At 35.6% G+C, this 26,312-nt stretch overlaps 11 protein-coding genes, 1 non-coding gene and 1 pseudogene across 22 annotated transcripts; 10 read left to right on the top strand and 3 right to left on the bottom strand.

Annotated features, from left to right (window-relative positions):
• Nucleotides 1-393: 393 nt before the first annotated feature.
• Nucleotides 394-3,454, bottom strand: klp-10 (annotated as a pseudogene). The gene is given in 9 exon segments: nucleotides 394-543; nucleotides 589-849; nucleotides 851-1,009; nucleotides 1,059-1,344; nucleotides 1,347-1,388; nucleotides 1,438-1,625; nucleotides 1,672-2,036; nucleotides 2,084-3,157; nucleotides 3,204-3,454. Coding segments are annotated over 9 exon segments (2,776 nt in total).
• Nucleotides 3,455-4,163: 709 nt separating this feature from the next.
• sgo-1 (Shugoshin) lies at nucleotides 4,164-5,789 on the top strand. Of its 2 annotated transcripts, NM_001307239.2 has the most exons (8): nucleotides 4,164-4,220; nucleotides 4,270-4,449; nucleotides 4,497-4,564; nucleotides 4,620-4,687; nucleotides 4,742-4,965; nucleotides 5,017-5,196; nucleotides 5,251-5,441; nucleotides 5,529-5,789. In NM_001307239.2, exons 2-8 carry the CDS (start codon nucleotides 4,380-4,382, stop codon nucleotides 5,655-5,657), a joined length of 930 nt encoding a protein of 309 aa, NP_001294168.1. In that variant the 5' UTR covers nucleotides 4,164-4,220; nucleotides 4,270-4,379; the 3' UTR covers nucleotides 5,658-5,789. The 2 variants fall into 2 exon arrangements, with proteins under 2 accessions (NP_001294168.1, NP_501290.2); NM_068889.5 differs by lacking the exon at nucleotides 4,164-4,220 and having other exon boundaries at nucleotides 5,535-5,775.
• A 47-nt stretch (nucleotides 5,790-5,836) lies between these two features.
• Nucleotides 5,837-8,297, top strand: ntp-1 (Nucleoside-triphosphatase ntp-1). Of its 2 annotated transcripts, none has more exons than NM_001307238.2 (7): nucleotides 5,837-6,130; nucleotides 6,174-6,356; nucleotides 6,410-6,521; nucleotides 6,570-6,709; nucleotides 7,170-7,477; nucleotides 7,524-7,913; nucleotides 7,962-8,297. In NM_001307238.2, exons 1-7 carry the CDS (start codon nucleotides 5,893-5,895, stop codon nucleotides 8,220-8,222), a joined length of 1,632 nt encoding a protein of 543 aa, NP_001294167.1. In that variant the 5' UTR covers nucleotides 5,837-5,892; the 3' UTR covers nucleotides 8,223-8,297. The 2 variants fall into 2 exon arrangements, with proteins under 2 accessions (NP_001294167.1, NP_001294166.1); NM_001307237.2 differs by having other exon boundaries at nucleotides 5,988-6,130.
• Nucleotides 8,298-8,382: 85 nt separating this feature from the next.
• Nucleotides 8,383-8,942, top strand: C33H5.13 (CYSTM domain-containing protein; the record flags this gene model as incomplete). 3 transcript variants are annotated; one of them, NM_068887.6, is made up of 3 exons in its annotated part: nucleotides 8,383-8,492; nucleotides 8,537-8,655; nucleotides 8,712-8,942. In NM_068887.6, the coding sequence occupies 3 exons, from the start codon at nucleotides 8,454-8,456 to the stop codon at nucleotides 8,830-8,832; spliced, it is 279 nt and encodes a 92-aa protein (NP_501288.1). The 3 variants fall into 3 exon arrangements, 2 of the variants coding, with proteins under 2 accessions (NP_501288.1, NP_001368445.1); NR_131575.1 differs by having other exon boundaries at nucleotides 8,454-8,655; nucleotides 8,712-8,832; NM_001380342.1 differs by lacking the exons at nucleotides 8,383-8,492; nucleotides 8,537-8,655 and having other exon boundaries at nucleotides 8,776-8,832.
• Nucleotides 8,943-9,416: 474 nt separating this feature from the next.
• On the top strand, nucleotides 9,417-10,799 carry rsp-6 (putative splicing factor, arginine/serine-rich 6). 3 transcript variants are annotated; one of them, NR_131573.1, is made up of 6 exons: nucleotides 9,418-9,471; nucleotides 9,525-9,655; nucleotides 9,702-9,809; nucleotides 9,901-10,147; nucleotides 10,249-10,401; nucleotides 10,449-10,542. NR_131573.1 is itself a non-coding variant. In NM_171383.6 (5 exons), exons 1-5 carry the CDS (start codon nucleotides 9,418-9,420, stop codon nucleotides 10,540-10,542), a joined length of 540 nt encoding a protein of 179 aa, NP_741446.1. In that variant the 5' UTR covers nucleotide 9,417; the 3' UTR covers nucleotides 10,543-10,799. The 3 variants fall into 3 exon arrangements, 1 of the variants encoding a protein (NP_741446.1); NM_171383.6 differs by lacking the exon at nucleotides 9,901-10,147 and having other exon boundaries at nucleotides 9,417-9,471; nucleotides 10,449-10,799; NR_131574.1 differs by having other exon boundaries at nucleotides 9,702-10,401.
• A 233-nt stretch (nucleotides 10,800-11,032) lies between these two features.
• On the top strand, nucleotides 11,033-14,647 carry imp-3 (IntraMembrane Protease (IMPAS) family; the record flags this gene model as incomplete). Of its 4 annotated transcripts, none has more annotated exons than NM_001372874.1 (10): nucleotides 11,033-11,306; nucleotides 11,358-11,516; nucleotides 11,787-11,889; nucleotides 12,107-12,307; nucleotides 12,543-12,769; nucleotides 12,823-12,905; nucleotides 13,373-13,476; nucleotides 13,525-13,761; nucleotides 14,072-14,291; nucleotides 14,340-14,646. In NM_001372874.1, the coding sequence occupies 10 exons, from the start codon at nucleotides 11,157-11,159 to the stop codon at nucleotides 14,446-14,448; spliced, it is 1,593 nt and encodes a 530-aa protein (NP_001360383.1). The 4 variants fall into 4 exon arrangements, with proteins under 4 accessions (NP_001360383.1, NP_501286.2, NP_001294163.1 ...); NM_068885.8 differs by having other exon boundaries at nucleotides 11,184-11,306; nucleotides 14,340-14,647; NM_001307234.3 differs by lacking the exons at nucleotides 11,033-11,306; nucleotides 11,358-11,516; nucleotides 11,787-11,889 and having other exon boundaries at nucleotides 12,169-12,307; nucleotides 14,340-14,448.
• Nucleotides 14,648-15,089: 442 nt separating this feature from the next.
• tag-322 (uncharacterized protein) lies at nucleotides 15,090-16,690 on the top strand. The gene is made up of 7 exons (NM_068884.9): nucleotides 15,090-15,248; nucleotides 15,291-15,436; nucleotides 15,611-15,733; nucleotides 15,779-16,107; nucleotides 16,156-16,280; nucleotides 16,334-16,398; nucleotides 16,473-16,690. The coding sequence occupies exons 1-7, from the start codon at nucleotides 15,092-15,094 to the stop codon at nucleotides 16,572-16,574; spliced, it is 1,047 nt and encodes a 348-aa protein (NP_501285.1). The 5' UTR covers nucleotides 15,090-15,091; the 3' UTR covers nucleotides 16,575-16,690.
• A 104-nt stretch (nucleotides 16,691-16,794) lies between these two features.
• tag-321 (Transmembrane protein 65) lies at nucleotides 16,795-18,047 on the top strand. The gene is made up of 2 exons (NM_068883.5): nucleotides 16,795-17,351; nucleotides 17,697-18,047. Exons 1-2 carry the CDS (start codon nucleotides 16,821-16,823, stop codon nucleotides 17,838-17,840), a joined length of 675 nt encoding a protein of 224 aa, NP_501284.1. The 5' UTR covers nucleotides 16,795-16,820; the 3' UTR covers nucleotides 17,841-18,047.
• 21ur-14978 lies at nucleotides 17,363-17,383 on the top strand. The gene has a single exon (NR_056240.1).
• A 99-nt stretch (nucleotides 18,048-18,146) lies between the features above and the next one.
• Nucleotides 18,147-21,265, top strand: sec-10 (Exocyst complex component 5; the record flags this gene model as incomplete). Its single annotated transcript, NM_068882.8, has 4 exons — nucleotides 18,147-18,335; nucleotides 18,385-19,488; nucleotides 20,226-20,458; nucleotides 20,506-21,265. 4 exons carry the CDS (start codon nucleotides 18,147-18,149, stop codon nucleotides 21,092-21,094), a joined length of 2,115 nt encoding a protein of 704 aa, NP_501283.2. The 3' UTR covers nucleotides 21,095-21,265.
• Nucleotides 21,266-21,680: 415 nt separating this feature from the next.
• On the top strand, nucleotides 21,681-22,707 carry rpap-3 (RNA polymerase II-associated protein 3). Its single transcript, NM_068881.2, has 2 exons — nucleotides 21,681-22,306; nucleotides 22,356-22,707. The coding sequence occupies exons 1-2, from the start codon at nucleotides 21,683-21,685 to the stop codon at nucleotides 22,623-22,625; spliced, it is 894 nt and encodes a 297-aa protein (NP_501282.1). The 5' UTR covers nucleotides 21,681-21,682; the 3' UTR covers nucleotides 22,626-22,707.
• On the bottom strand, nucleotides 22,624-24,621 carry swd-2.1 (Anaphase-promoting complex subunit 4-like WD40 domain-containing protein; the record flags this gene model as incomplete). Its single annotated transcript, NM_068880.3, has 5 exons — nucleotides 22,624-23,010; nucleotides 23,444-23,734; nucleotides 24,089-24,337; nucleotides 24,384-24,509; nucleotides 24,556-24,621. 5 exons carry the CDS (start codon nucleotides 24,619-24,621, stop codon nucleotides 22,774-22,776), a joined length of 969 nt encoding a protein of 322 aa, NP_501281.2. The 3' UTR covers nucleotides 22,624-22,773.
• swd-2.2 (WD_REPEATS_REGION domain-containing protein) lies at nucleotides 24,608-26,235 on the bottom strand. The gene is made up of 6 exons (NM_068879.7): nucleotides 26,046-26,235; nucleotides 25,775-25,988; nucleotides 25,653-25,719; nucleotides 25,271-25,603; nucleotides 24,965-25,220; nucleotides 24,608-24,909 (listed from the first exon to the last, which is right to left on the bottom strand). The coding sequence occupies exons 1-6, from the start codon at nucleotides 26,103-26,105 to the stop codon at nucleotides 24,859-24,861; spliced, it is 981 nt and encodes a 326-aa protein (NP_501280.1). The 5' UTR covers nucleotides 26,106-26,235; the 3' UTR covers nucleotides 24,608-24,858.
• Nucleotides 26,236-26,312: the final 77 nt, after the last annotated feature.

The raw sequence follows: 26,312 nt of genomic DNA, 5'->3' as shown, positions 1-26,312 counted from the left end.
CATTTTTTTAAACAAGTATTCAGCGACGGGCACATCTGAATAATCCTTTTTACAACTGTACATATTCGTTGATAATATTCCGTGAAGATTATATTTTTCTGTTAAAAATCTAGTTGAACCAATACAAGTGAGCCGTATTTAAGTCCATATTAAGAATTGAAGCACTGTTGTCGGATGAGCACTGTTGAGTTGTTTTTTAATATAGCAGTTTAAAATTTACTCCAAGTTAACTAAAAATGTAAGTGTCAAAATGATAATAGGGGGGACTAGAACTTGAAATAATATGGGGGAGAAAAAATAATCTTTGACAATGGTAAAAATAAAGTGAGGTTTCGATATGAAAGAAAGCAGGGGGGGGCTAATATTTACAGAAATTAATTAGGACGATTTGTCCTATGGTTTTGTGGTCCGACTGCGAAGCACTGGCTTATTGGTCGATTCTCCTCTGATGATCTTCTTCAGTTTATCATTCTCAGAGCGAAGTTGAGAAACGGTTTCTTCGAGAGCTTTCTTCTCGACGCGAAGATTATCCACGTAAGTCACCTGAAAACATCGAATTAGCTTCTATTTATACCATCATTGATTTACCCGATCTCCTTTTGTACGCAGCCCTGCCTTAATGATCTCTGTATCCTTGGAATGCTGCGATTGAAGAGATTCAATTGCCTCAGAAAGCACGCGATTCATATTTTCCATTACTTCTAGCTTTCCTTGATTCTCAGCCAGGCTCTGCCTTCGAATGGTGTCTTCTTGTTTTTTCAAGCTAACGGAAAGTTTCTCTTTGAAGGTGTTTTCAATTTCAGATATTTTCATGTTTAACTTCTGTTTCTCGTCATCCTGAAGTTTTTTTCATCATGGCTTCGGATTCCTTCACTCTAGCGTTCGCATTGTCCAGCGAGAGTTGCATTGATTGAATCTCCGATTTCTTCTTGTGCCTGCATTGATCAATATCCGTTTGATGATCTTTGAGCTGTGTTTGCATGGCAGAAGTGGTCTCATCGGAAATTTTCTGTAAATTATATAAATACACAACTCTAATATTTCACTTATTGACGAACCCTCCACTGAATCGCTTCCAGCCTTGAATGCTCCAGTTGACGCTTAGTAGAGCTCAACTCGGAGCTATCAAGGACGGCCTGCTCTTCCAGCCGAGTGATCATCTGAGACTTTTTCTCGATGGAATCCTCGAGAGATCGAATGAGGCCGGCTTTGGTGCTTAGATCAGCGTTAAGCTTCTTGATTGTGGCATTTGAGAGTTGGAGCTCGTCGACTTGAACTTGGAGTGAATTTGAAGACATCGTCTGTTGATTCAACTCCTCACGAAGAGCAGCATACTCGACAGATTTTTTCGAGATCTTCAATCATGGAGACGTAATACAGCCGTTGATCTGAAACAAGAACCGAAAAAACTGAGTAATATTAAAAATTAAATTTTACCCTCCAATTCTTCGCTGGATCGATTTTCACTTTCCTTGCTGCTCAACTCGAGTTCAGCAATGCGTTTTCTCGAAGCATCAATATGGAGAAGCAACTTATCTAGTGTTAAGTTGTTTGCTGCCACTTTCTCCTTGTATCCCTCGGCCACTGCTTCGGACTTCCTCAGACTCTCGGATACAATGGAAACTCTAAAAATAGGGAAAACATAAGATATATAAATCAAATAATTCTTACTCTTTTTGCAATGCGACAATTTCTCCCTGGAGCAATCGTTCCGTCTCGGTTGACTTCGACGTTGCCTCTTCGTGCTTGTCTTTCAATGAGCTCAGTTCACAGCAGAGCTTCTCGTTTTGACATTGCAAGTCGAGCACGGCATCCTCCGAGGTTTCGACTTCAGCGAACAAAGCCATTCGTGCAGGTGAAGGTCTGTATTGGGTCTCCCGGCGTTTGGGTCTCGAACTGCTCCTCCTCTCCTTTGCCGACGGTGTTTGCATCAGGATTGTCGCATCCAGATTTTCCTGATAGCGATTTCGCAGAGCACTTGTCTCCTTTTGCAGCTCTTGATATCGCTTCTCGCTGGCATCGATCTCCAATTGGAGCTGAAAATTGTCATATTTACACAAAATGATGAGAATAATTAACATACCGTTTGATTCTTCAGAGCTATGCATTCGAATGTAGAACTGCTATTTGCGGTACTGAATTCACTGATGATCTTCTTGAACTCGTTCACAATCTGTTCGTTTTCTGATCCGATCGTGTACTTCAGAAGAGCAAAGTCATACTTTGCACGAAGATCGACGTTTTCTAATCTCAATGAGTTGTTTTCTGTCTTCAGTCGAAGTTGTTCAACTTCGGCTTCGTCCAACTGTGATGCGAATTCCGTCCGAACCTTTTCCCGCGTTTCTCTTGGCGCAGTTGTTGGATAGCTTTTTTGTAGCTGCTCTCCTGGTCGCCGGTCATAACTTCATTTCGGGTGGCAATGTTCATGATCATCGTGCACGACTGAGCGAACATCAAGGTGGAGTTGCTTTCCTGTGCAAAATCACGATCCGGGTGCATATTAACGATAACAGCCGTCTTCGAATTGCCACCAAGCGAGTTCTTCAGAATATGAGTGAGATGAGAATCGCGGTATGGAACGTGTCCTTTAGCTTTCGAAGGATCGGCGAGAAGACGGATGCAACGGCCGAGCACTGTCAGAGATGAGTTGATATTTGTCGCTTCTTTCAGTCGATCTCCGCTTGATTTTGTATGCGTCTGACGCTCCGATCCCGCCAAGTCAACAAGGTTCAGGATAGATGACCTTTCCTTGACTAGCTCTCCTGTTCGCTCCTGCGTTTTGATCCTGATGATCAGCAGCGCGTGTGATTCGGCATTCATTGCAGTCGAGCCAGTGCTTCTTTCCTGCCAACCTTTTTGGACCAAATGCATCAAGTCGAGCGGGTTATCAACGTTTTTCGGCAACGCTCCAACAAGCTGAATGTCTTTTCCCGAATCTCTGAGTTGAACTTTGTTCTTCGCATTGAGAAGGTCGTAGATGACTTCGTTGTAGAGTTCAACAAACTCAACAGAAACGGAGAACGTCAACTTTTGACACTTTTTAGCCTTCGTGTCCAGATGCTGGAAAACGTGTTCCACTGATCGAGGAATGAGCCCCATAAGTTCTGGGTCAGTCCATGAATCGCAGGGACCAAGCATTGTATGGGTTTTTCCAGATCTGAAAATCGAACTTTCATTTCTCAAACTAAACTGGAAGCACTTACCCTGTCTGTCCGTAGGCGAACACGGTCCCATTATAGCCTTCCACACAATCCTCGACAATCTTCTTCGCGACTGTTCCAAAGACGTCCTCTTGTGATGAAGAGCTATCAAAGATATGATGAAGCTCATATCTTTTGGATCCATTATCAGTATCAATCGTAACAACGCGTCCTCCCACAACGAGAGATTCGGAAGATGCTCCAAGCCGTGCCGACGGGCGTACCCTGCCGTAGCACTTGATGTACTGCGACATTCTGAAAATGAGAGATTTGAAAGCTTAAATAGTAGTAAACGGGCGAATAATTAAAGAAGGAAAATAAATCATCAATAACACGAAGAAGAAAATAGTACTATTGACTAGATTTTAAAAATTTAAAGAACTTCGGGCATCGCTAATTTAAAATTTAAAAAAATCTATAGCTGGAAAATAAAAGGATCACCATAAAATTGAGAAAAATTCAAGAGAAATGAAAATTTTCATATTTTTAGGACAAAACCTAGAAAAAAAATCAAAATTTCGCGCCTCCGCGGCGGATTCCGCGCGTTCGCTACGAGACCGAAATATGTTTAGTTATGTGCCTTTAAATGTTACGGTATAAAAATGTTTTCAGATGTTGCTTTCTTTTTAATGTTTTTTTGCGCAAAAATTCATGTTTTCTACATTTTCAAAAGCTTCAATACTCTTTTGTACACTAGATTATAACTTGCAACACTTTCGGTAAGGTAAATGCAAGAAATTTGCTTTTAAATATTCCTAATTACGTTGTAAACTTCACTAATAGGAATTCTCGTCCAATAGTGAAAAATTTTCCAAATTTTAGTCTCGTGGATAGGAAGATACTTCAAAATCATGTTGAAGAAAAAATGCATAAAATTTGAAACAATTTGGTTCGCGCCGAAAATGACCGCAAACACCGGTGTCACCATGGTGGAGTTTTTTGCAAAAATAATATATTCTCATCCGCTCGCCTTCAATTCATTTGTACTCTCATAACTTACATTCTATCTTCTATCAAAACGTATTATTCAACAAATACTTCCTAAATAAATTATTCATTTAATTTTTAGCTTGTCGTCAGTCTCGGTGTGTGGTCCGTGGTCATTGTGAAAGCGGCGAACGTTTGAATTGTTCATCACCCTGTGGCAAAACTGTATCGATTGGTGAAGATTTATTATAAATGGATGCAAAAACTGCACAATCTATTTTTGGAGGAATTGTAGCAGCAAAAAAACGACCATCTAAAGAAGGTATTATTATATTTACAAAGTTTATGTGTAAAATACAAATGTTTCAGTCCCTGAACCAACAATAAATTTCAAGAGCGCCAACGATTCTCTTGTTAAGAAGAATCTTCTGCTAAAAGTGAGTTTTTTTTCTCAATTTCCTGCTGCTCAGAAATACGTATATAATTTTTCAGCAACAAGTTGTACAATGCACAAAGACTATTGAAAAACTACGAAATGAAAATGTCGCCTTACGACAAAAGTAAGTAAATCTTGTTTTAATGTGGAAACTATATATTTTATTCAAATATTTCAGAAATCAAGAGCTCATCGATGGAACTCTTGAGCAGCGAATTGAGCTAATTGTCGAGCAAAGGTTGAAATTTCGCCTGGCACATGCTGCAGTTTTACATAAAAAATTAGTACAGAATATTCAACAGACAGGATTGGAATTAGATGGACTTTTCAAAGATTTGGAACCTGAACCGAGTGGCTTAAATACGCGACGGCCACCAAAATTAGAGTTAAATTTGGAAAGAGGTAGGAATGAAATGATTTTGAATATATTTTCATTTTTGAGTAATGTTTCAGTTGACGAAATACCATTTTGTCAGTCTTCTATGCAAGGAGAAATTGATGAAAATGAAATTCGATTTGATAATAATTCATCTCAAAGTACGTCTTCAATTCAAAACGCTGTAAATGGAACTCCTCGAAAAAAACAAAGCGTCGGAAAGGGTCGAAGAAGTGAGCTGTTCCAAAGTTTTAACGGTAATTTTCATTACTTAAAGTTTTAATATAATATTACTATTCATGAATTTTCAGCTGATTCATCTATTGTCGAAGAAGCATCTACAATTCCAACAAATCGGCGTGCACCTATGCTCATTGCTCCATCATCAACTCCTGCAGGCCCTTCTAAGCCAACGGCTAGGAAACCTCCAACACCAAGATTCAAAAAGCCATCAACTCCCGCCCTTGCACCACAATCAGATGACACCGAACTATCATCAACGGTGAGCACTTCAAGATTGTTTATTTTTCTGGTGTAAATGACACATAAAAACTAATAGAAATCAATTATGAAAACAATTTTCTCAAAGATTCAGGTTCGTCGTCAACGATCTGCGAAAATGAATATCAAATCATTGAAAGAACCAAGTGGAAAAGACAAACTCCGTCGACCTGGAAAGCATGATGAACCAATGCCATACATCAATACATTTTTCTGACCAATTTCATTGAAGATCTAAGTCACCGCCATTATATATTTATTTTCTGAAATATCATTTTAATCACACATTATTGTTTTGCTTGCATTGTCTGAAAATTAAGTAAACTTGTCAATAGAATTATGTTTTTCCTCACGCTTTGTTCTTATTTTGAAATTTTTTATTCAATAGTAGGAAACATTCCATCAAAAATCCCTATTTCTGACGTTTTTCCCATTCCGACGAAAGAAGCGGCATGAGATGGCGGTACACGATAAGGGACCAGTCGCCGTTTGAAGAAAGCAGCAACTGCCATCGATTGACTTCTTCAGAAACAGCTAATACTTTCAGGTGGCCGATGCGCACTTACAATGTGTACGGCTTCCTGCTCACATGTACATGCCTTCTTTTAATACTTACAATTATTCCGATGTCTGGAGGAAGTTCTGAAAGAGTTCAGAGATCGGTGAGAAGTGTCGTGGAGACGAAGAATAGTAAGCTGAAAACGGTAATTCCAGAATATAACTTTTTTTTTAGATATTAAGTATGGTGTGATATGTGATGCTGGGTCAAGTGGCACACGTTTATTTGTGTACACTTTAAAACCATTGAGTGGAGGACTAACTAATATTGACACATTGATACATGAATCCGAGCCTGTTGTTAAGAAAGTTACTCCTGGATTGAGCAGTTTCGGTGATAAACCTGAACAGGTTGTAGGTAAGTTTCAAATTAAAATTTGTTTTTATTAATCCTAAAGTGTATATTTTCAGAATACTTGACTCCATTACTTCGATTCGCTGAGGAGCATATTCCATATGAGCAACTTGGTGAAACAGATCTTTTGATTTTTGCAACCGCTGGAATGAGACTCCTTCCAGAAGCGTATGCATTTTTTTCCCAGATAGAATTGAAAATGTTTCAATTTTTCAGACAAAAAGATGCGATTATCAAAAATTTGCAAAATGGCTTGAAAAGTGTCACTGCTTTAAGAGTTAGTGACTCAAATATACGGATTATTGATGGTGCTTGGGAAGGTATATATAGTTGGATTGCAGTCAATTATATTCTTGGTATGTTTCCATTTTCAATTTATTCTATTATAGTCTTGCGCCTCATATTAGGGTTGTGCGGCACTCGAAAGCGATTTTGCTTGCTACTATAAGCTATAGTCCAATATTTCACAAATTTGTTCATTTGATGTAGGAACTGAAGTTTATTAAATCTCAAATTCTGAATGCAGTGAAAAGAATCAGGATTCCCCATAAAACACCAAGAACCTAAGTTCCCAAATTCGCAAACACTCCAAGGTTACTGTAGATATTTATTTCAAAAGAAGTGCGCGCGGCGAGACCGTTTCGAATAAATGAGCGTTCCTTGAAATTTATAAAGCAAGTTATAAAAAACACTTTAATACTGAAAAAAATGATAATTGAAATATAATAATTTAGTTTTTTTTTCCTGATTGAAATTTTAAGAATAAAACATATTTTCGAAATTTTAAAACATTATTTATATATTTTTGTGTTTCAGGCAGATTTGATAAAGAGAATGATTCAAAAGTTGGAATGATTGATATGGGCGGTGCAAGCGTTCAAATAGCATTTGAAATTGCAAATGAAAAGGAATCGTACAACGGCGGAAATGTGTATGAGATCAATTTAGGATCGATTGAAACCAATGAGGACTACAAGTATAAGATTTATTCTACCACATTCCTTGGTTATGGAGCAAATGAAGGCCTGAAAAAGTATGAAAATTCGCTTGTTAAATCTGGAAATTCAAATGATTCGTGCTCTCCCAGAGGTCTTAACAGGTTAATTGGAGAGTTCACAGTTAATGTAAGTTTAGAAACTACTATTTTTTCAAATTTATTCAAATTTACAGGGTACCGGAGAATGGGACGTTTGTCTTGCACAAGTATCATCTTTAATCGGTGATAAAGCTCAACCTTCTTGTCCAAACCCAACATGTTTCCTACGTAACGTGATTGCTCCATCAGTTAACCTATCAACTGTTCAATTGTATGGCTTCTCAGAATACTGGTATACGACAAGCAATTTCGGATCTGGTGGCGAATATCATTATCAAAAATTTACGGACGAAGTTCGAAAATACTGCCAAAAAGATTGGAATGATATTCAAGATGGATTCAAAAGAAATGAATTTCCCAACGCTGACATTGAACGACTTGGAACAAACTGTTTCAAAGCTGCTTGGGTGACCAGTGTACTTCATGACGGTTTTAATGTGGATAAAACCAAGCATTTGTTTCAGGTATGAATTTTTAAAGACACATCTTACATTCAAGATAAATATTTTCAGAGTGTTCTGAAAATAGCCGGTGAAGAAATGCAATGGGCTCTAGGAGCAATGCTTTATCACTCAAAGGATCTCAAATTCAACCTACTAGAACAACTTGAAGTTGCGCAATCTACCCAACAAATATCAAATTTCTTCTCATTTTTTGTCATTCTTATCATTGTACTGGCAGTTGCTTTATATCGCCAACTTCAATCTGAATCTACGTACAAAAAATATAATTTTCTGCGAACCGATTCTAAACCGGATTTTCTAAATGTGTAGAGCATGATTTAACTTATAACAATTATAATTTATCATTATTTTCATGTCAAATGCAATAAAAAGGTGTGACTGGTCTTTTACTTTATATTCAACCCGATTAAAATGATAACTAAGTTTCGTCACTTCACTTCTAGATGAATCAGCGAAAGGCAAATAAGGAAAAGGAGTATTTTATAAACTCGTCGTCTTTGAATCGTCATTCTCTTATCACTATATTTTCAGTATTTGACAATGAGCGGCGCACCACCACCACCGCCACCTTACAATCAAGTGAGTTCGATCTTTGAAAAAAACTAAACCGAAAATGATTCAAGGCTTATAACGCATATCCACAACCTCCACAAGGTGTCTACACAGTACAACCCGGTGTTCCCATCGGACAAGGCGTTCAACCAGCATATGCAGTATATTATCAACAGCCTCAAACTGTCATGTGAGTTCTATTCGATATTTCGCGAAAAATTAATAATATTGACTTATTTCTTTCAGAGTTGACGACTGCCATCACCATCATCATCATCGTGAACGGGAGCACGGGGGAGGAGGAGGCGAAATGTGTTGCTTAGCTGGTTTAATGGCTTGTCTATGTTTTTTGTGTTTGAGCAAATAATTTTAATTTGATAATCTGGTTCATAAATTTGCAATTGATATATAAAAATCAATTGAAACTTTGACTGGTTTTGCTATTTCTACTTAGAAATAAATTCAGCACAATTCTACTTTCACATTTGTATGTATATTTTCAGAAGATAGTTATCATTTCGGTTTTTTTATAAAACATATTTTAGTGGAAACATGCAACAAGGCATGCTTTAAAAAATTAAGTGTAAATGTGATGCATTCGAGTTTACTTTTTATTGCACAATTTCTGTATTAATACATGTATCCGTTATACAGTGCAACAAATTCGGCTTATTTATAAAATGCATTTATCAAAAAGATTAATTGCAACTGAAATTTTCGTTCGAATTCGCGCCGTTATCTCACCCCGACATTAGGAAATCTGCACAGCTGAAACAAGTGTTACCGTACTACACGCATCGCGAGCAGCTGCGTCGCGTTTATTGAAATCATTTCGCGCGCGTTGCTCTCGAGCTATCTCCGTTTCACACTTATTTTTGTTTCTCAATAATTATTTTTTGAATATTCAAACTTCGTTCTTTTGCAACTTCATAAATTAATTTGATTTTTCAGTATGGACGCCAAGGTGTACGTCGGCGGTCTGCCGAGTGATGCAACATCACAAGAAGTGAGTTCAATCTTGAGCCATTAACAGTAATTATGTAAATATACATTTTTCAGCTCGAAGAGATTTTTGATCGATTTGGAAGGATCCGTAAGGTTTGGGTAGCTCGTCGCCCTCCTGGATTTGCGTTCGTGGAATACGACGACGTTCGTGACGCTGAAGATGCTGTCCGCGCTCTTGACGGATCGTAAGTTGTTTGCTTTGGATATTCGTTTAATGCTTCAAAATTATAGAAGAATCTGTGGTGTCCGTGCTCGTGTTGAACTTTCAACTGGACAAAGACGTGGCGGTGGCGGTCGTGGTGGAGGTTTCGGCGGCCGAGGTGGTGGCGGAAGAGACAGGTTAGTTGAAAATAATTTGATAGTTAAAGGAAAAGAGAGCTGTATTAAAAATTTTATTCGGTAAAACCGTGGACCAAATTTTTAATTTTAGCGGACTCCGCTCGTCCGCGTCCCCATCTGCCATCCCAAACATCACTATCTTCCACTCCTCTCCGTCTTCTGTCTTCACGACACATTCTTCTCTTCCACATCGCTACGCGCCCTTTACTTCTCCCAAAATCATCGCACCAGAATTGTTTTTGACTCTTTTCATCAGTTAATTCTCCGCAGTAGTTCCTGAATCGAGCTTCTGACAAAATCGTCTCATCATGCCTTCGTCGGCTGAATCTTCCCATTCAGTAAGAAAGTTACATCTACCTTTCTTTATGCTGCCATCTGCAGGAAAGATGTATTCGACAAATATGCAATATTCGGAATGTTTTAACATTGTTTATTTCAGATCGCCATACCGAGGAGACCGTGGACGTTCCCGTTCACGCTCTCGTGATCGTGGACGTGATCGCAGCCGCGACAGAAGCCGTGATCGCAGTCGTGACCGAAGCAGAGATCGCAGTCGTGAACGCAGTCGCGAAAGAGAACGTACTCGTTCAAGGTAAGAGTTTTGGATATAGTTATTTAAATTTAAATGAGAAATTTCAGATCTCGATCTCCTCAAGAACGTGATCGTTCTCACTCGAAGAGTCGCTCCCGCTCTCGAAGCCGTTCTCGCAGCCGTTCTGCTTCTCCGCACTAAATTGTGGAAGATCCAAGACCATACAGTATCTTCTCCACAACATCAATTTGCAACCCTAATTCCTCCGAAGAATCTCGAATCAATGATTTAAAAAAGTTTTCACTAAATTTAATTTCTTTGTTGTTTAACCGAATTTTACCATTATTACCTTTCACTGTTCTGTCTTTTTTTATTTTGTTCCTCTTTTTGTAACCTAAAATCGTGAACTTTCATCCATTTTATAAACTGTTGTCGGAAAATAAAAGTAATATTTCGGTAATTTGTGAACGGGGAAATCCAGGGAGACCTTATTTTGTGCGACTTTTTGCTCTGTGAGAGCGTTTTCGAATGTGTAAACAACTGCTTGGAGAACTAGAGAGCAGCACGTGTTTGTGGTGCTCTTTAAAAATGTTGGTCACCGGCCAGCAGTAGAAGATTGATTTTCCCACACATTCTTTATTTCTCTTTATGTGTCGTCCCACCGGCAGCAACGCACGTTTCTTTTTTGTTTCGTATGGCAAAGGATAAACAGGTCTTTATATAGTACGGTTCTACTTGATTTCTCTTCGTCTCTTGCCATTTTTGTTTTCGTATCGTCTCACAGTTAGCACGTGCTATTCCCAGAAAGAAAAAGTATGTGTACTGATTCAAAAAAAGCTCAGGATTCGCCACCAAAAATGCGAGACGACGTGGCAAAGATTGCCGCATCGGCGAGCATTTTAATTCTTTCATGGATTGTACTTTATCACTCCTGTCGAAGGGCATCTACAATTTACTTTTTCGAGGTTAGTTTTTAATAAAATATATTTCTTTAAATTAATTTTAAAAAATTGCAGCTCGATTCAACAACTGTAATATTCATGGATCAGGTTCCTGCAATGATTCTCCCATTCGTTTTCTCTATAGTCTTGTATTTTGTATATTTGGGAACTAAAAGAAGCGCCAATATCGAACGAGACAGAGAAATTGCTAGAGAAGCTGAAAAAGAACTCAAGGTGATTCTACTAGGAAAATGCTGATTTAATTCAAAATTTAAAAAATACAATCACTAGTTTTATGTAAAATAGTTAATTTTTCGCTCTAATTCCCTTTCAATTGTTGAAAATATCTTTCGAAAACTTCTTGAGACTGTCATTCTTGTCAATTAAACTCGGTCTGGTAATCAAAATCAACCAGTTCAGCGTAATTCCCCTTGATTTGATTGATTAATCGATTCATTTCATGATGTGATTGTTTGTTTCTTCTTTAACAGAAAATTGTTTCAGACATCCTCTTCATTCAACTCTCGAAAGGTTTCCCGTGAGATCAGCAGGCGTGCTTCCGTTTCATTAGGAGATGAACAGGCAGAGCAACAGCAAAGAATTCGAAGTAAGATTATCAAAATTGAAGGAAACTGATAAATTTATCGTCCTATCATATCAAATTTCTCTCATTTATTTCGAAATTATACACATTTGTGTTCAGAAAAGTTCATTCTACAGTGAGAGAAATCTAGTAGATAGTAATTTCAAGTGAGCTCGAAATTTCCTTTAATGACCTACTTATAAATTTGATTCGTATATATATATAATTGTTATTTTTCTAGGATTGCTATCAGATATTGAAGAAGCAGACATCGAAAATACAGTTCGAAGCCATCGTCAACGAATGGAGGAAGAAGATATTGCACCGAAATATGTGGATGATAATGAAAGTGGACAAGATACACCTCCTCCAAGAAAGTTAACAAAATCGAGATTTGTAGTAGAAAGTGCAGAAGATGGCAGTAAAATTATTATTCCACCAGGTATTATTCCACCAATACAAGTGCTTTCAAAACTCTTCAGAATTTTAAAAAAGGGAAATAATATTGACATCCGAAATATATATTTTTGAAAAAATATTTTATCTCGAAAAGTGGAATTGACAATCAACTCTGTAATTTAAAAAAAACTACCGCAACTAAATCTTCAATAAATTAAATTTTTATGGAAATTTGTTTTTTTTTAATTATAATTATTTTAATCATATCACTTTTTCAGAATCGTCATCTGTTACACCAGAAGTTCGTAGTCGTACTAACTCAAAAAGTACTCATGATCTTATGACAACACACAGAGGATCTTCAAGCAATTGGATATCTGCAAGTCAACGATCAAGCAGAAAATCTTCAATGGGTGGATCACCAGATAAAAGTCAAATTGTATGGACTACCGGAGAAGAAGGTACGACGGCCGAGAAATGTGACATTTATAAAAAACTCGGAGATGTAAGTTTTCTGTTTTTTTAAATCAAATTTTAATTTAAATCATATTATTTCAGATTGACCTATTTTCCTATTCACTAAGTGCGTTGAGCCTACTTCCGAGGAGTGATGATGGACCCAGAGTTTACATTCAACTTGAGTGAGTTTTTATTTGATAAGGAGCAAAACAAATAGTGAAAATTGAACTAATAACAAAAAGTGCAAATGAAGATATTTATAAATTGGTGTTGAAAAAAAACATCTTAACCAGGCTTGGGAGCGTGATTTGATGAATATATTGGGACATTTTTCTTAATTATTGGTTTTTGCAGCTTGTAATTTCGAAACTTTTATTTCATAATGTGAAAACGTTCATTTTATTCCAGACACTGACAACTTCTCAAAAATTTTATTATGCAGAAAAAATAAATTCTAAAAAAATCCAAAATGTTTTGCCAACTCTAGACACCAGGAAATTTCATTTTAAAATTGTGCGAATACCCACTTTTGGAGCAAAAAAAGAATTGAAAAAGGATGCTTCATGGATATATATTTATGAAATACAATCAATAACTAAAAATTTGAATTATTTTATTGTTATCAAAACTTCAAAATAAAAACGTTCAGTTTGCTCGACATAATTGCTGAATTGTTTGCTGTTCATGTGCCTATCTGGGCATCCGTTGCATGTATTCATATAATTCTTTTGGAATCATTCAGTCAGCATATGTGTAAGTTAATATTTTTAAAGCTGAAACTCTAATCTCATAATTTTACAGCATTCTACTTTTATTATCATGAAGAATCAATGATGTACGCTTCTCTTCTTGTATCTCTCTCATTTGGACTTTATCATGAATGTTCTGGTAATTGGATCTCTAACGACATTCTTGCTTTTGCATCGATTTACGTCGTGTGTTCAAGAATTCAAGCTGTGAGCTATCAAACTGCAATTATATTTGTCATTGGAATGTCGCTTTTTGATCTTTTCTTCCTTTATGTGGTGGATCTTTTGAGTAAGTTACTGGAATCGTAGTCTTGCGTCCACGAAAACGCTGGAATGTTTGCCTTTATAAACTTCAGTCTCTGTATAAAAATTAGCAACTTTGAAAAATTAGCACCTGATATCGTGACGAGACCCACGCGGAAAACATCATGTGCCTTTAAACGGACATGACAAAATTTCGCGAAGTTACGATACATAAAATTGAAGTGTTCATAAACTGTACTAAACATTTTTTAAATTGTTTTACGAGACTGACTGAAATAAAATTTTCGATTTTGCGATTTTTTACATTGTTTACTTTTTAATATAGATGTTTTCAGGCACAGTAGTCAAAGAAAATCGTTCTCCTCTCATGATCCTTGTACCTCGAGACACAAAAGGAAATAAACAAAGTCTCGCTGCACTTGATATAATGGTTCCTGGAGTATTTCTAAATGTTGTTCTCAAGTACAGCTCAATGTATGATACAAATCTTTTTGCAATCACGTTTGCCGCAGTCTTTGCATCACTGGTTTTCTCAGTTTTCTTTTCTATATGGAGGTAAAAACTGTTTTAAATTCTACTTCTTACAAAATACTCTTTTAACAGATCAAAAACAACTCCGGCTATGGTTCTCCCAGCAATTTCTGCAATCATCTTTTCAATTGGATTTGCAAATCATACCGACGACTTATGGAAATTTATGATTAAACACTAACAATCGATTCAAAATTAATGTAAATAGATAATCTTACTTTTCTACATGCTTGTTCATATTCATATCTGTATTTAAATTGTTTATTTTGACTTCCGTGAAGATCAATAACTTTTCGTCTAGGGTACATTTCCACTTGCCATTTTTAATTCATCGTTTTTTCTGATGAATTATTTCTTAAAATAAAATGATTCTCGGATTTTTAGTTGGTTTTTTTAACATAAATAATCCAGTAAAGATGATCATAATGTATTCTTCGGAAATATATTCCTTCCGATCGGAATTCCATGAGAAGAAATAAAAAAATGACACAAAAACTGTTCCCGCAAGTGCGCTCTATCGAACGACCTATGTACTCCACTCGGAGAACTCTAGTGTTGAGTTCTTTCGGCAATTTCTCTCCTGTTTTTATTTGTTCTTTGCATATATTAATGATTTTAACGTAACATTTAATTAAACATTTTTTTAATAATATCAGCAAAATCCGCTGTCAAATATTTCATAAGATGTCACCACTTCGTCAGTTTTCAGTGACTGGTGCCAGCCTTCCATTCGATTATTTAGTGTAAACTTATTTGTTGTTTACTCCATTGAACACATTTTCTCTAATACCCCTCTTGAGCCAAATCCCGACAATTTTTCAGGAATGTCAGATGGAATAACTCTCGATTTTGCCAATCAAATTATCCAATATTGTGCAGAAATTCGAGAATTGTACGAAATTGAAGAATACGTCCGACAGCCGAATGACCATAATTTACTAGAGTTTCTTTATGATCTCAGTACTTTTTTGCTTGAATTAGGTAAGGAATGAAGATAATACAATTAATTTATTTCGTTTTCAGAATGTCCTCATGAAGAACTGACATGCGGTGATATTAGAACACGTTTCCAATCTTCATCAGCAAAGAAGCTTCTTGAAAGTTTTCTTGATTCAGAAGTCAAAACTGCTCGTCTCATTACTAGACAAAGAATTGAATCGGGTGAAATTGTAAGTTTTCTTTTGAAATATTGCATTTAAGTTGCCAAAACACAACTGGAAATATCTCGGATTTATCATTAATCACATTTTCTCAAATTTTTGCTTTATATTTTCTATTTAACTTTGTTTTTTCTTGCTTTTTAGTCTCAAGTCCCTCCACTTCGACCTAAATAATTCATTAAGGTCTCCGAAAAACGTGATCTCGAACTGACTCCACTTATTGATTCTGCCCTTCGAACACTCAACTTCCCTAAACAAGCAGGAAATTCTAATGAATGGAAACTCTTGGAAACTTTGAGACAAAAGGTATTAATAATTCATTGAAGAAACCCTCTCAAATTCTATTTTCAGACAGATGGACGCGTTTCCCAAAGTCAAAGACATCCACTTTTCAAAGCGACTCTTGATGAAAATACACTTCCTGAAATTGAAAAACAGTGTGAATCGTTTTCTCGTGATTTTTACAATCGACTTCTACTTCTGAACAGTCGACTCAAGGTCACAGTTGAATCATTTTTATGGAATGATCGCCTCAAGATGCACAGAGAGAATATTCAATCAATTCTTTCTGCTCGTGTCGATGAAATTGGACGAGTTAAAGCGAACAGTGACGTAGCTCATCTTCTTTCTGCAAGTTCTTCATTGCTCTATATTCAAAAAGCGTCATCTATGGATAGAAGGTATTTTTATAAAAATGTATGGTAAAAACTATGAAATTGTATTTTCAGAGAACGAACAAAAAGCAAACAACATCCACTTTCAATTATGGATGCTCCAAAAGATCGTGGAGGACGCACAGAAGAAATGGTTGGAGTGAAACAAGAATCTTTCAGACAACAACAACATACTTTTGGTAAGTTTACTCATTGTTAATTGCGGAAAATTTCTTGAAATAACTATTTTCAGATAGGCAACATTCCCAAAATCGACAAAAAAGTACTTTCGACCGTCCAAAAACTCACGAGGAGCAGGTTTGTTGTGTTCAATCTTTTTCTAGCCATTGTGGCGTCATTAAAACATTGCTCTTATCAACTGTCATTTCTAGGTTCTCGAACAACACACTTCACGAGACAATAGTGGACAAAATTGGAGAGGAAGAGGTCGTGGAAGAGGCAGAGGACGAGGAGGCGGACGCGGATATCATTGAAATTTGATGTTTTGTCGTTTCTTATTCTTTTCAATTCATTCGGTGTTTTTTTCAAAATGGGCTCACAGTTCCTTTTTGTTTTAATTTATGAAAACTGTTTATAAATTGAATGTTTTTCTTTTTTTTGAAAATGGTTGTTTTCCAGTCAAATCCCTCTCACTCGTTATTAATTATGTATTATTCGTTAAATTTATTGGTCTTCTCATAAGTTAAATTACAGACCACGGCTTGCCGAAAGGCAAAAAAATGATCAGCTCGCCAGCTCGTCTGGCTTTTGCCATGATCGGCAGAGCGAGCTCTCGAACGCTTCTAACAAACCATTCTGTCACAAGTATCCGTCTATCGACTACAGCAGCTTTCAAACATCTTGATAAACTGATAATTGAAACTCCAAATGATGCTATGGAAATTGCAAGTCGTCTGACTATCATTGAACAACAGATGTTGAAATCGGCGTTAGACGATTGTTTGACAAAGAAAGAAGATGGGAAAGTAGAAGAACTTACTCAAGAGCAAGTAAAAGGAATATTTCTAGTCAATTCTATTCCTTTTATTGGATTCGGTGTTCTTGACAACATGATTATGATCCTAGCTGGCGAGTATATTGATCAAAAACTCGGGGCCGTTCTAGCTATATCAACTATGGCAGCCGCTGCACTCGGAAATCTTATCTCGGATATTGCTGGCGTTGGTCTCGCGCATTATGTAGAGGTTGCAGTGCAACGAGTTGGAATTAAACATCCTGTTTTGACATCTCAACAATTGGACAGTGGAAAGGTGAAAAAGGATCTATTGATTGTTTTTCAAAAAATGATAAAAAGTGTTAAAAATTTTATTCACACTGAACTTCTGCCCGAATAAATTCAGTCTGCAGCTGCTGCATGCAGCAGGGGTACAAATTGTGCCAATGTGGCATGTTTTCTCAATTTTTTTCAATAAAATTTAGTGATAGAATTTAGAAAAATATTTGTTTTATCTGATAATGAAGTTGAAAATTGCCGATAAATTTTTGAACGTTTTTTTACCAGAAATGTTCAACTACTGAACGAAAATGAGAAAAATAATCGTCTTTTTTCACACTCTAGAATTTTTAACTCTTTAAATTTAAAAAAATGATTTCAGGCCAGGTTCACAACGAATGCTGCAAGAGCAGCTGGTTTAACAGTCGGATGCTTACTCGGAATGTTTCCATTACTTTTCTTCAGCGACGACGAAGACGATGAAAAAAAGAAGAAAAAAGAATTGAAAGCAACTAAGCTTGAATAGAATTAGAATTTCTCATTGTAAATATTTAACTTTTGTTCAAAATACCTAAATGTTTCTGTATATTGCATAATCTTGTCCCTCTGCCAATACTAGTCAATCATTTCTATTTCCCTGTATGCCATTTGCATTTAAAAATTCCCTGTTATTTGCTCAAACTTCAATGTGCTTTACTCTATTTTATTCTTTAGTATAAAACTATCAGAACTGATAAGGTTTGAATAGATTATTTAATTGGTTCTTTATAGCCGTCGTGTATATTTTATATTCAAAAGTGGTTTTTCATGCTTTAGGAACAAATAATTACAGATGAGTGGTGGACAATATGTGACATATGTACAGGATCTAGAACAGGAACCGTTCGACGCAATTGATCTTGTTGAAAAACTGGCATGGAGAATGACCGGAAGTGCTCAGACTATAAACGATCCGGTTTCTTTGAAAATGCGATTCGAGGAAGAAATTGGCAGTTTACAGATGCTTTGTGATCAGTTTCAGGTTATTTTTCAATTTTCTGTTCGCATTAAAAAAAAGTGGAAATTTTTAGAACAAAATCAATACTCTTGAAAAGCAAATGAACGAGGAAAAGAAGGATTATGTACAAAAACTTCACCGTCTTCACGAGAAAAATGGAGAAGCAATTGATAAAATGAAACAATTAGATCATACAATGCAAGCAGTCTCTACAAAAGTTGTTCATCTTGGTGATCAACTTGAATCCGTCGATCAACCACGTTCACGAGCTCATGATGCTCATCAATTGATGCAACATTTCGATGAATTCCTCTCAGATCAACCTCTCAATTCCATGATTTTCACTGATCCTGATAAGCTTCTCGAATCTGCCGATCTGGTGCATAAGCTTTATTCAATTTCTCAGGAACTCAATAAGGACAAATTTGCAAATGTTCAAGCTAGAATTGGACAAAGATATAAAGTTGTCGAAGACTTGCTAATCGAAGAATTCGTCAGATCTCAACGAGATGAGAAGAAAATGGCAGAAGTTGCGAAGATTTTGAGCGAGTTCAAAGGTTATTCGGGTTGCGTCGATCGATACGTCGATTTCTTGTGTCAATCAATTCATCCACGTGGCGATGGTGGAGAAATTCTAGCGGATTGCTTGCAATTATGTCGAACTCAACAACCAAGAATATCTGCAATATTTCCATCTCCACACACTGTTATGCAGAAATTGGTTCTGAATATTTTCACAGGACGAATGAAAGAAACAATAACTGCAAGACTTAGAGAATGTAAAGATACAGATGATCAAGAACATTATCTCCGTGATTTGGCATATCTCTATTCGAGCACTTTGAAAATGTGTAAAGAATTGGAAAAACTTCATATCAGCCCAGACAGTGCATTTTTATCAACTCTCACTGACTCTATTTTCCAAAGATACATAGCTACGTACTGCTCGGAAGAGTTGAAATATTTGAATGATCAATGTTCGAATCTCCTTCAAAGATTCTATGAATCAAAAAAACACGTAAAGAAACAAATTGGAGGTGGATTACACGAGTTGAAACGAGATGTGGCTGCAAGATTAATGAATGTGGAAACTTATGGAGGAGAGACTTTTGTCGCTGAAGATGTCGCCATTTCGATTCTTCAAGAAACCAAAAATGCGTTTGGGCGGGCAAATCAGGTACGAATTTTGATGTTTTGAAACTGCAAAAAATGAAAGAAAATTTTAAAAAGTTTGAACGCTCTCTTGTTATAACCTAAATCTACCGTACTCTCCTACGTGACGAGACCGTCGAACGGAAATTTTTAAAGCAATAATGAAGTAACAAGATTTTTTGCAACATTTTGCATAAATTCTTGGTACTTGATTCTTTTGCAAAAGGTTTAAAAATATCGTCAAACACGAAAAACTGATACAAATTCAAGTCTGAAACCCGCCTCGCCGAATTTTTCGATATTTCAAAGTAGTTTTCAACAATTCCAAATTTCAAATATTAGTGCTGGGTTACTGTAGTTTTCAAGAAAAAAAAACGTTTTGAGCTTTTTACGAGATTTTCAGTGTCACCTGTGGCTTTCAGCAAAAATTTTTCGACCAAAAAACGAAAAAATTCAAAATTTTTCCTTTTTCCGACTAAAAATCAACATTTTTGCAATAAAATTTGTATTGGTTCGAAAAAAACCAAGAAACCCATTTTTTTTCCAAAAGAAACCAATAAAACGGTGGGGTACTGTATTATTTTGTTTTAATTTTTCTTTAGGAATATTCAAAAAATATTCAAGTTTCCGAGTATATTTCCTAAAAATTGAGAGTTTTGAAATAATATTCGGAATTTTTTTCCAAGCTTCTTTCAAAATTTTAACGTATAAAAAACCTAGCATTTTTGCAAAAATAAATTCGAAATTTCAACTTTTTTGCAGTTATGTGACAAAGAAGAGCTGCCAAGACACGTGGAAAATATCGTAGACGTTCTATTAAAATATCTTTACGGAGAACATTTGGATTATGCTGTGGAGACAGGCTTGGCTGGAATTTCTCTTGCAGAATCAAAAACTGAACCACCTGCCTACTTTTTCTCGGTTGTTGCAAAATGTACCAGTGTCATTTTACTTATGATTAAACAATTTGAAGATCCCATTTTCCCTATTATCAAGTGAGCTTAATTTTTATTAGAAAACAAATAAATATATTTTATTTCAGAGAAACAATTGTCGAACCATCTGTTGCCAAGAAATGGCAACAATCTCTGCGTTCTTTGGAATCAAAAATGAGTTTAGGATTGGAACGGCAATTGAATTCAATCGTAGGATACGTGAAATTCTTGTTCAGCGAACAAAAGAAAACTGATTTCCGTCCGGATTCTCAGCAAATTGATATTCGAGTATCCCCACAATGTCAATTGGCATCTCGTTTTCTTGCAAACCAAGTTGCTGCAATGGAGTTGGGATGTGATGGCGAAAATTTGGAAGCACTTCAATCTGATCTTGCAACTCGGCTATTCAAATTCATGCTTACACATATTCAACAGTTCACATATAATTCTACTGGTGCTGTACTTCTTCTTTGTGATGTTGGAGAACTTCGAACTCTTGTATCAAAATGGAGAGTTCAAAATGCACTGACACAATGGGAAAGTCTTCAAGCTCTTACCAATTTGCTCGCCGTTCTTCCCGATCAAGTTAATGAAACAGCTCACTCCTCGTTGCTCGAAAATGTTGATAGACAATTGATTCATGATTTTGTTCGACTTCGAACCGATTTCCGATCTATTAAAAATTTCCAAATTTAGTTGTTCAAATATATTTATTGCCTTTTTCGATTTTTGTGAATGTCTATTTCTTATCCAGATGCTTTTTTCTTGTGATAGATTGGATTTTTAAACTTAATCTTGAAATTTTTTTAAATAAAAACTAACACTTAATACCGTTGCGGGTATTCTTGTAAATAAAATGCTTGCTTTTTTTTTTTAATATCTGTTTTTACCCAAGTTGGTAGATAATTCCATCGCATTGTTATTTGTTGTTACCAAATTGTGAAATGTTGCTTTTATTTAAAAAAAAAACGCTTTCTGCTCTCACCACGGAAAACAATTTTCAAATAAAGGCTGCGCTAGGGCTGACCCCAAAACACAAGAAATTAATTGTTTTAAAACCCAAAAAACCAACAAGAAAATTGTTTTTTCTCTTCTTTAAATTTTTAAATTTTGTTTTTTTATTCGAAAAACCCCAAAAAATCTAATAAGATTTCAGAATACTGATGAATGGGTTACTGTACTTGTAAAAGGTTTTTTCGTGTCTTGAATGAATAAAAAGTATTCTTGGAGATAGAGCTTACTTGTGAATTACCTTATTTTGAAATAAAATATTTCGTTTCAGAAATGGACGAAGAAAAAAAAATTGCACAACGTCTGAAAGAGCAGGGAAACGAAGCTTTTAAGAAGAAAAAGTATCATAAGGCTATGACAATCTATTCGAAAAGTCTTGAACATTGGCCTGATCCAATTGTATTCAGTAATCGAGCTCAAGCTGGGCTCAACGCAGATCTTCCTCTACTTGCCCAAATCGATTGTACTGCTGCACTAAATTTGGATTCAACTGCAGCAAAAGCTTACTACAGAAGAGCTCAAGCCTTCAAAGCACTGGAATTGTATGAATTGGCTGAAAGAGATATGAAAACTTGTTTCAAATATTCGAATGATCCAAATATGGAGAGACAAGCAAATGATCTGAAAGGAAAGAAAAATGTGCAAGTTATTGATCTTCCGTCAATCGAAAGAGACGAATATCTACAATCAGATGAAAAATTCACAAAAATCGACTTTACGTACAATATTGAGAAGATCGAGGAGATCATTGTCGCTGAAGAACCAGAGAATGATAATATTGTTCCAAAGTATATAACAAAGCTTCCACCACACCCAAAGGACTATCAAGATTTTGTTGGAGCTGTGAATATGTTGAAAAGAGCCCAAAGTTTGCTTCCTCTTGCAGAATATTTCTTAGTAAGTTGGAAATCTGTGACGTTTCAGAATTAATCGAAATTTGTTTCAGAATATCAGCATGGATAAATATTCAGAATTATTCGATGAACTCCTAGACGATGTATATGCTGTTCAAATCTTCAAGGCACTCAACTTTCATCTGAAAACTGGTCGCACGATTCCCCATCTCGCCGCACGAATGATGATCATCAGTGAACTCAGTCGTTTTGATCTTTTAATCGCATTTATGTCCGAAGAGCAGAAATCAACTATTACTGAAATCTTGGATTATATGGTTCCAGAAGAAGCAGCAATGGTGTCATCAAGATATTCTTTCTGATATTGAACTTTCTTCATTTCGAATCTCAACTTGTTGTTACATTCATATTGTTGTTTTTGTGAGTAAAAATTATAAATATCGTAATTTTAAAATGTTGAATCGAGATCAATGGGGAATGATTTGAAATGTGCTATTTGCATCTTTTTGTTTAAAGATTCTGAGTGTATTCTTCACTGGGTGCCCATAATATAACTTCTCGTCCTAAAGATGTCATCAGGAATTGTTTCTGATTGAAAGCAACTACATGTGACGGTTCAGGATAAGGAGTTGGAAGCTTGCAAGTCACTCCACCCGTTTCTGTTGAATAGATATAAACGTTTCGGTCTGCGCTTCCTACCATTACGAATCCAGAATCAGTGGAGACCGATGCTCGAAGTGGGATTTTCTGAAATAGAAAAGATAATTTTGTTTAAAAAATTATAATTTTTCAAGTTTTTTATAGAAAATAACATTCGAAATTCATATTTGCTCAAAATGTTTAAAGAAACGTTTATAATTGACATAACTTGATGTTTTTCGTCTTTTTGTAAAATCGTATTGTTGGCGAAAAAACTATTTTCGTTTTCGTTTTCGAAAAAAAAATTGGATTCAGTCCTGATTACAGTAACCCAACTCTCCTTAATTGAATTTTTTTTTCTTTTTCACATTTTGTTTTTTTTTTCATCTAGATTTTGAGGTATTTATTTTACTCTTGATATTTTTCACTAAAGTTTCACAAAAAAAAATGCCTTCGAGAGATATAACCCGCATTTTCGCTCAAAATCGCAAAACTTCGCTACTGAGTAACATTTAATTTTCGCTTATCAAAAAAAACTGACATTTGGATTTTTGTGTTGGGAAAAGCTGTGAATCAGTGTTCCATCGAAAGCATCAATCCATTTAACACTTCCAGCTGTCGTGGAAATTAAAATAAATTTCCCACATGGAGAAAACTCGATATCCGACCATTCATCATTATCAGTTTTAGTAATGATAAATGATTGGAATGGACCCAAGTCGAATGATCTCATGTCAAATAGTTTGATTGTGTCCGATTTTGTTGCAACAGCGAATAGAATTCCATCAGGATCAAAAGCAATTAGAGGAGTGTGTCCAGCTAGAAGGCATCCCTGGAAATAAATAATTGATTATTTATATATTGAATTTTTTACTGCAAAAAATAGTTTTTTTTAAATATTGAGTTGGATTAAATGGAAATTTTAGCAAAATATTTTGCTGTTAGGAAATCCAAAAAACCAAAAATACCGTAAAAGAAAGCGGAAAAAATCGAGATAGAGTGATACATAAATCCAACTTTTAAAAACGCGATTTTTCAATTTTAGCTAATCCTCCTTTTTATTTTCCTCCAAAATGATTCTTTCGCGATTTTTTTCGTTTTTCTTTAGTGGTATTTCTGAATTTGAGACTATTTGAGATATTTTGAAGCAAAATCCCCATTCACTTCCACTCCACAATTAACTTACATAGTTCTCAAAAGTTCTCGTATCAAACATTCGTATTTCTCCATCCACAGAACTTGACAAAAACTTTTCACGGTCTTTCGGATTTGTTCGTATAAAATTAACCGGCATACGGTGGCCATCAAAATAACGGACATATGATTTCTTTTGTAGATGAAGTAATCGAATTGTCGTGTCATTTGGACCACTGTGAACACATTTAACTGTGTCCAAGTATTCCAAACAATTGACTCCATATTTCTTACACTCTATCTGTGATATTTATAATTTAATACGATTAAAATATAAAATATCTCACTGATTTTCCTTTAGATCCATCTCGAAGATCATAAACAAGTACAACATCTTCTGCAGACACAATCAAATTATTTCCATCGTCTGAATATGCTAAATCGAGAAGTTTATTTGATGTTTCGTTGAATTTCTGAAGAAATTTATTAACATATAAACTTTTTTTCGTCGAATTTTACCTTCGAAGGTGTTAATGCTTTAAAAGCTTCTGGTTGAACTGTTATAAGCTCTTCATCATTGTACATCTGAATTGAAGTTACTTTTCGGTTTAATTTGATTGTAACAATATTCGAATAGTGAGAAAAAACTAGTATTAAAAGCAGAAAAAAACTTTTTTTTAATGAAATTCATTAACAGACATCCAAAGAAAAATGAACCAGTTTCATAAAAAAGCAATAAATAAAATATTGAATGATTTTAGTTTGGCACCTTTTATAAGGTAATGAGATAGTTAAAAAGAGATTTTCTTGAGATCCAAGTGATTACGATTGTTGTGCTTGTGCTTTTAGTTCATCGGAGGCACACCAGAGAGTCTAAAATTAAAGATTATGAAAACAAACTTAGGACCGTAGTTCTAATTCAACTAACTAATTTTGTATCAGCGGTTGCAGCAACGAAATGCTGTGGGCTGAATTCAGCAATATGGCATGTCTGATTGTTTGGAGCTAATGTTTTCAGAGCAATTTCTCCAGTTTCGACGTCATAGAAGTAGATGTAACCATCGGAGCTTCCCACCATAATATGAGAAGATTCAGGTGTGAATGAGGCCATCAGTGGAATTTTTTGTGCGTTTTGATGCTCCTCCAGTGTGAACTTTATAAGTCCCGTGAATGCATCCACAAGTCTAAAATAAATAGTTCGCGAATAATCTCTAAATTTCTTGTAATAACTCACAATAACTGTGATGAATTTGTACAAATCATTATATATTTTCCACATGGCGAGAATCGCATTGCAGTCCATTCCACGTTGTCTTCGTTTTCCAAAGGACCAAAACTAGAAAATGGACCTTTGTCGAAAGATCGTAAATCATAAAGTTTGATAATGTTATTGTCAAGCCCTGCTGCAAAAAGAAGTCCTTCTGGATCAAATGTTGCTATAGGAGTTGCCGAAAGATTCATTAATCCAATGCAATTATGAGTTTTCAGATCCCAAAGTCGAATGGTTTTGTCTTCGGCAACTGAGAGAAACATATCGTCCATTGGTGAAACGTTTATTCCAGTAACGCTGTAAAAATTTAAATTTAAATATAGATTTGCTGAAATTATTCACTCACAGCTTGTCATGGCCTTGAAAATAGCGGATATATTTATTGTCGGTGAGTGATAGATATCTGATAGTGTCTGAAAGTGAAATTAGAAAATATTTAGAAAAGTTAATTCAATTTAAAAAACTTACTGTCAACTTTTGTTGAACCGTGAAGAGCGCACATCGAATCTGATGCGAACTTCACATGTGAGCATCCATACTTTTTACTGTTAACACTGCGAGAGCGTAAGCCGGTGTTCATATCGTACAGAAACATAGAATCATCATCTGTCGACATAATCATGTGATCTCCTTTTAAGCCATATGAAAGACTATTGACTCTTGTTGTTGTGTCATTTGGTTGCTGGAAAAGAAAATGTGATTTTTTGGCAATGCAAAAACTCGCGTTTGGCAAACATACCTTCGCTGGAGTCAATTTAGCTAGAGATTCAGCTGTTATTTCCACTTCTTTCATAGTCATTTTTGATTTTCAATCTAAATATCGACTGAAATTGAAGTTGCAAACCCGGAATTAACAAAATAACTTTCAAACGAAAAAAGAAGAGCGTAAAATTTTTGTTCGAAAATATTGACTGCAAACGCGCTCTATTGAGAAGTGAAATGCTACATAGACAGAGACGAAACGCGCCATGTTCATATTTTCTTTCCTTGAAAAGCTTTTTATTGA

The sequence above is a fragment of the Caenorhabditis elegans genome, chromosome IV (assembly GCF_000002985.6).
Source record: "Caenorhabditis elegans chromosome IV".
Taxonomy (NCBI): Eukaryota; Metazoa; Nematoda; class Chromadorea; order Rhabditida; family Rhabditidae; genus Caenorhabditis; species Caenorhabditis elegans.
The sequence above is the reverse complement of the archived record's forward strand: the minus strand, read 5'-3'. Positions and strand labels throughout refer to the sequence as shown.

Bases quoted from the DNA above. Each gene is read 5' to 3' on its own strand.
- tag-321 (NM_068883.5), top strand. From the start codon at position 16,821: ATGATCAGCTCGCCAGCTCGTCTGGCTTTTGCCATGATCGGCAGAGCG. The intron at 17,352-17,696 runs GTGAAAAAGGAT...AAATGATTTCAG, and splicing joins AACAATTGGACAGTGGAAAG to GCCAGGTTCACAACGAATGC.
- rsp-6 (NM_171383.6), top strand. From the start codon at position 9,418: ATGGACGCCAAGGTGTACGTCGGCGGTCTGCCGAGTGATGCAACATCA. The intron at 9,810-10,248 runs GTTAGTTGAAAA...TGTTTATTTCAG, and splicing joins GGTGGTGGCGGAAGAGACAG to ATCGCCATACCGAGGAGACC. The intron at 10,402-10,448 runs GTAAGAGTTTTG...GAGAAATTTCAG, and splicing joins AGAGAACGTACTCGTTCAAG to ATCTCGATCTCCTCAAGAAC.
- sgo-1 (NM_001307239.2), top strand. From the start codon at position 4,380: ATGGATGCAAAAACTGCACAATCTATTTTTGGAGGAATTGTAGCAGCA. The intron at 4,450-4,496 runs GTATTATTATAT...CAAATGTTTCAG, and splicing joins AAAACGACCATCTAAAGAAG to TCCCTGAACCAACAATAAAT. The intron at 4,688-4,741 runs GTAAGTAAATCT...CAAATATTTCAG, and splicing joins AATGTCGCCTTACGACAAAA to AAATCAAGAGCTCATCGATG.
- tag-322 (NM_068884.9), top strand. From the start codon at position 15,092: ATGTCAGATGGAATAACTCTCGATTTTGCCAATCAAATTATCCAATAT. The intron at 15,437-15,610 runs GTAAGTTTTCTT...TAATTCATTAAG, and splicing joins GAATTGAATCGGGTGAAATT to GTCTCCGAAAAACGTGATCT. The intron at 16,399-16,472 runs GTTTGTTGTGTT...TGTCATTTCTAG, and splicing joins CAAAAACTCACGAGGAGCAG to GTTCTCGAACAACACACTTC.
- ntp-1 (NM_001307238.2), top strand. From the start codon at position 5,893: ATGAGATGGCGGTACACGATAAGGGACCAGTCGCCGTTTGAAGAAAGC. The intron at 6,522-6,569 runs GTATGCATTTTT...TCAATTTTTCAG, and splicing joins ATGAGACTCCTTCCAGAAGC to ACAAAAAGATGCGATTATCA. The intron at 7,478-7,523 runs GTAAGTTTAGAA...TCAAATTTACAG, and splicing joins TTGGAGAGTTCACAGTTAAT to GGTACCGGAGAATGGGACGT.
- rpap-3 (NM_068881.2), top strand. From the start codon at position 21,683: ATGGACGAAGAAAAAAAAATTGCACAACGTCTGAAAGAGCAGGGAAAC. The intron at 22,307-22,355 runs GTAAGTTGGAAA...AATTTGTTTCAG, and splicing joins CTCTTGCAGAATATTTCTTA to AATATCAGCATGGATAAATA.
- swd-2.2 (NM_068879.7), bottom strand. From the start codon at position 26,105: ATGACTATGAAAGAAGTGGAAATAACAGCTGAATCTCTAGCTAAATTG. The intron at 25,989-26,045 runs GTATGTTTGCCA...TTTCTTTTCCAG, and splicing joins CTAAATTGACTCCAGCGAAG to CAACCAAATGACACAACAAC. The intron at 25,720-25,774 runs GTAAGTTTTTTA...TTTCACTTTCAG, and splicing joins CGGTTCAACAAAAGTTGACA to ACACTATCAGATATCTATCA.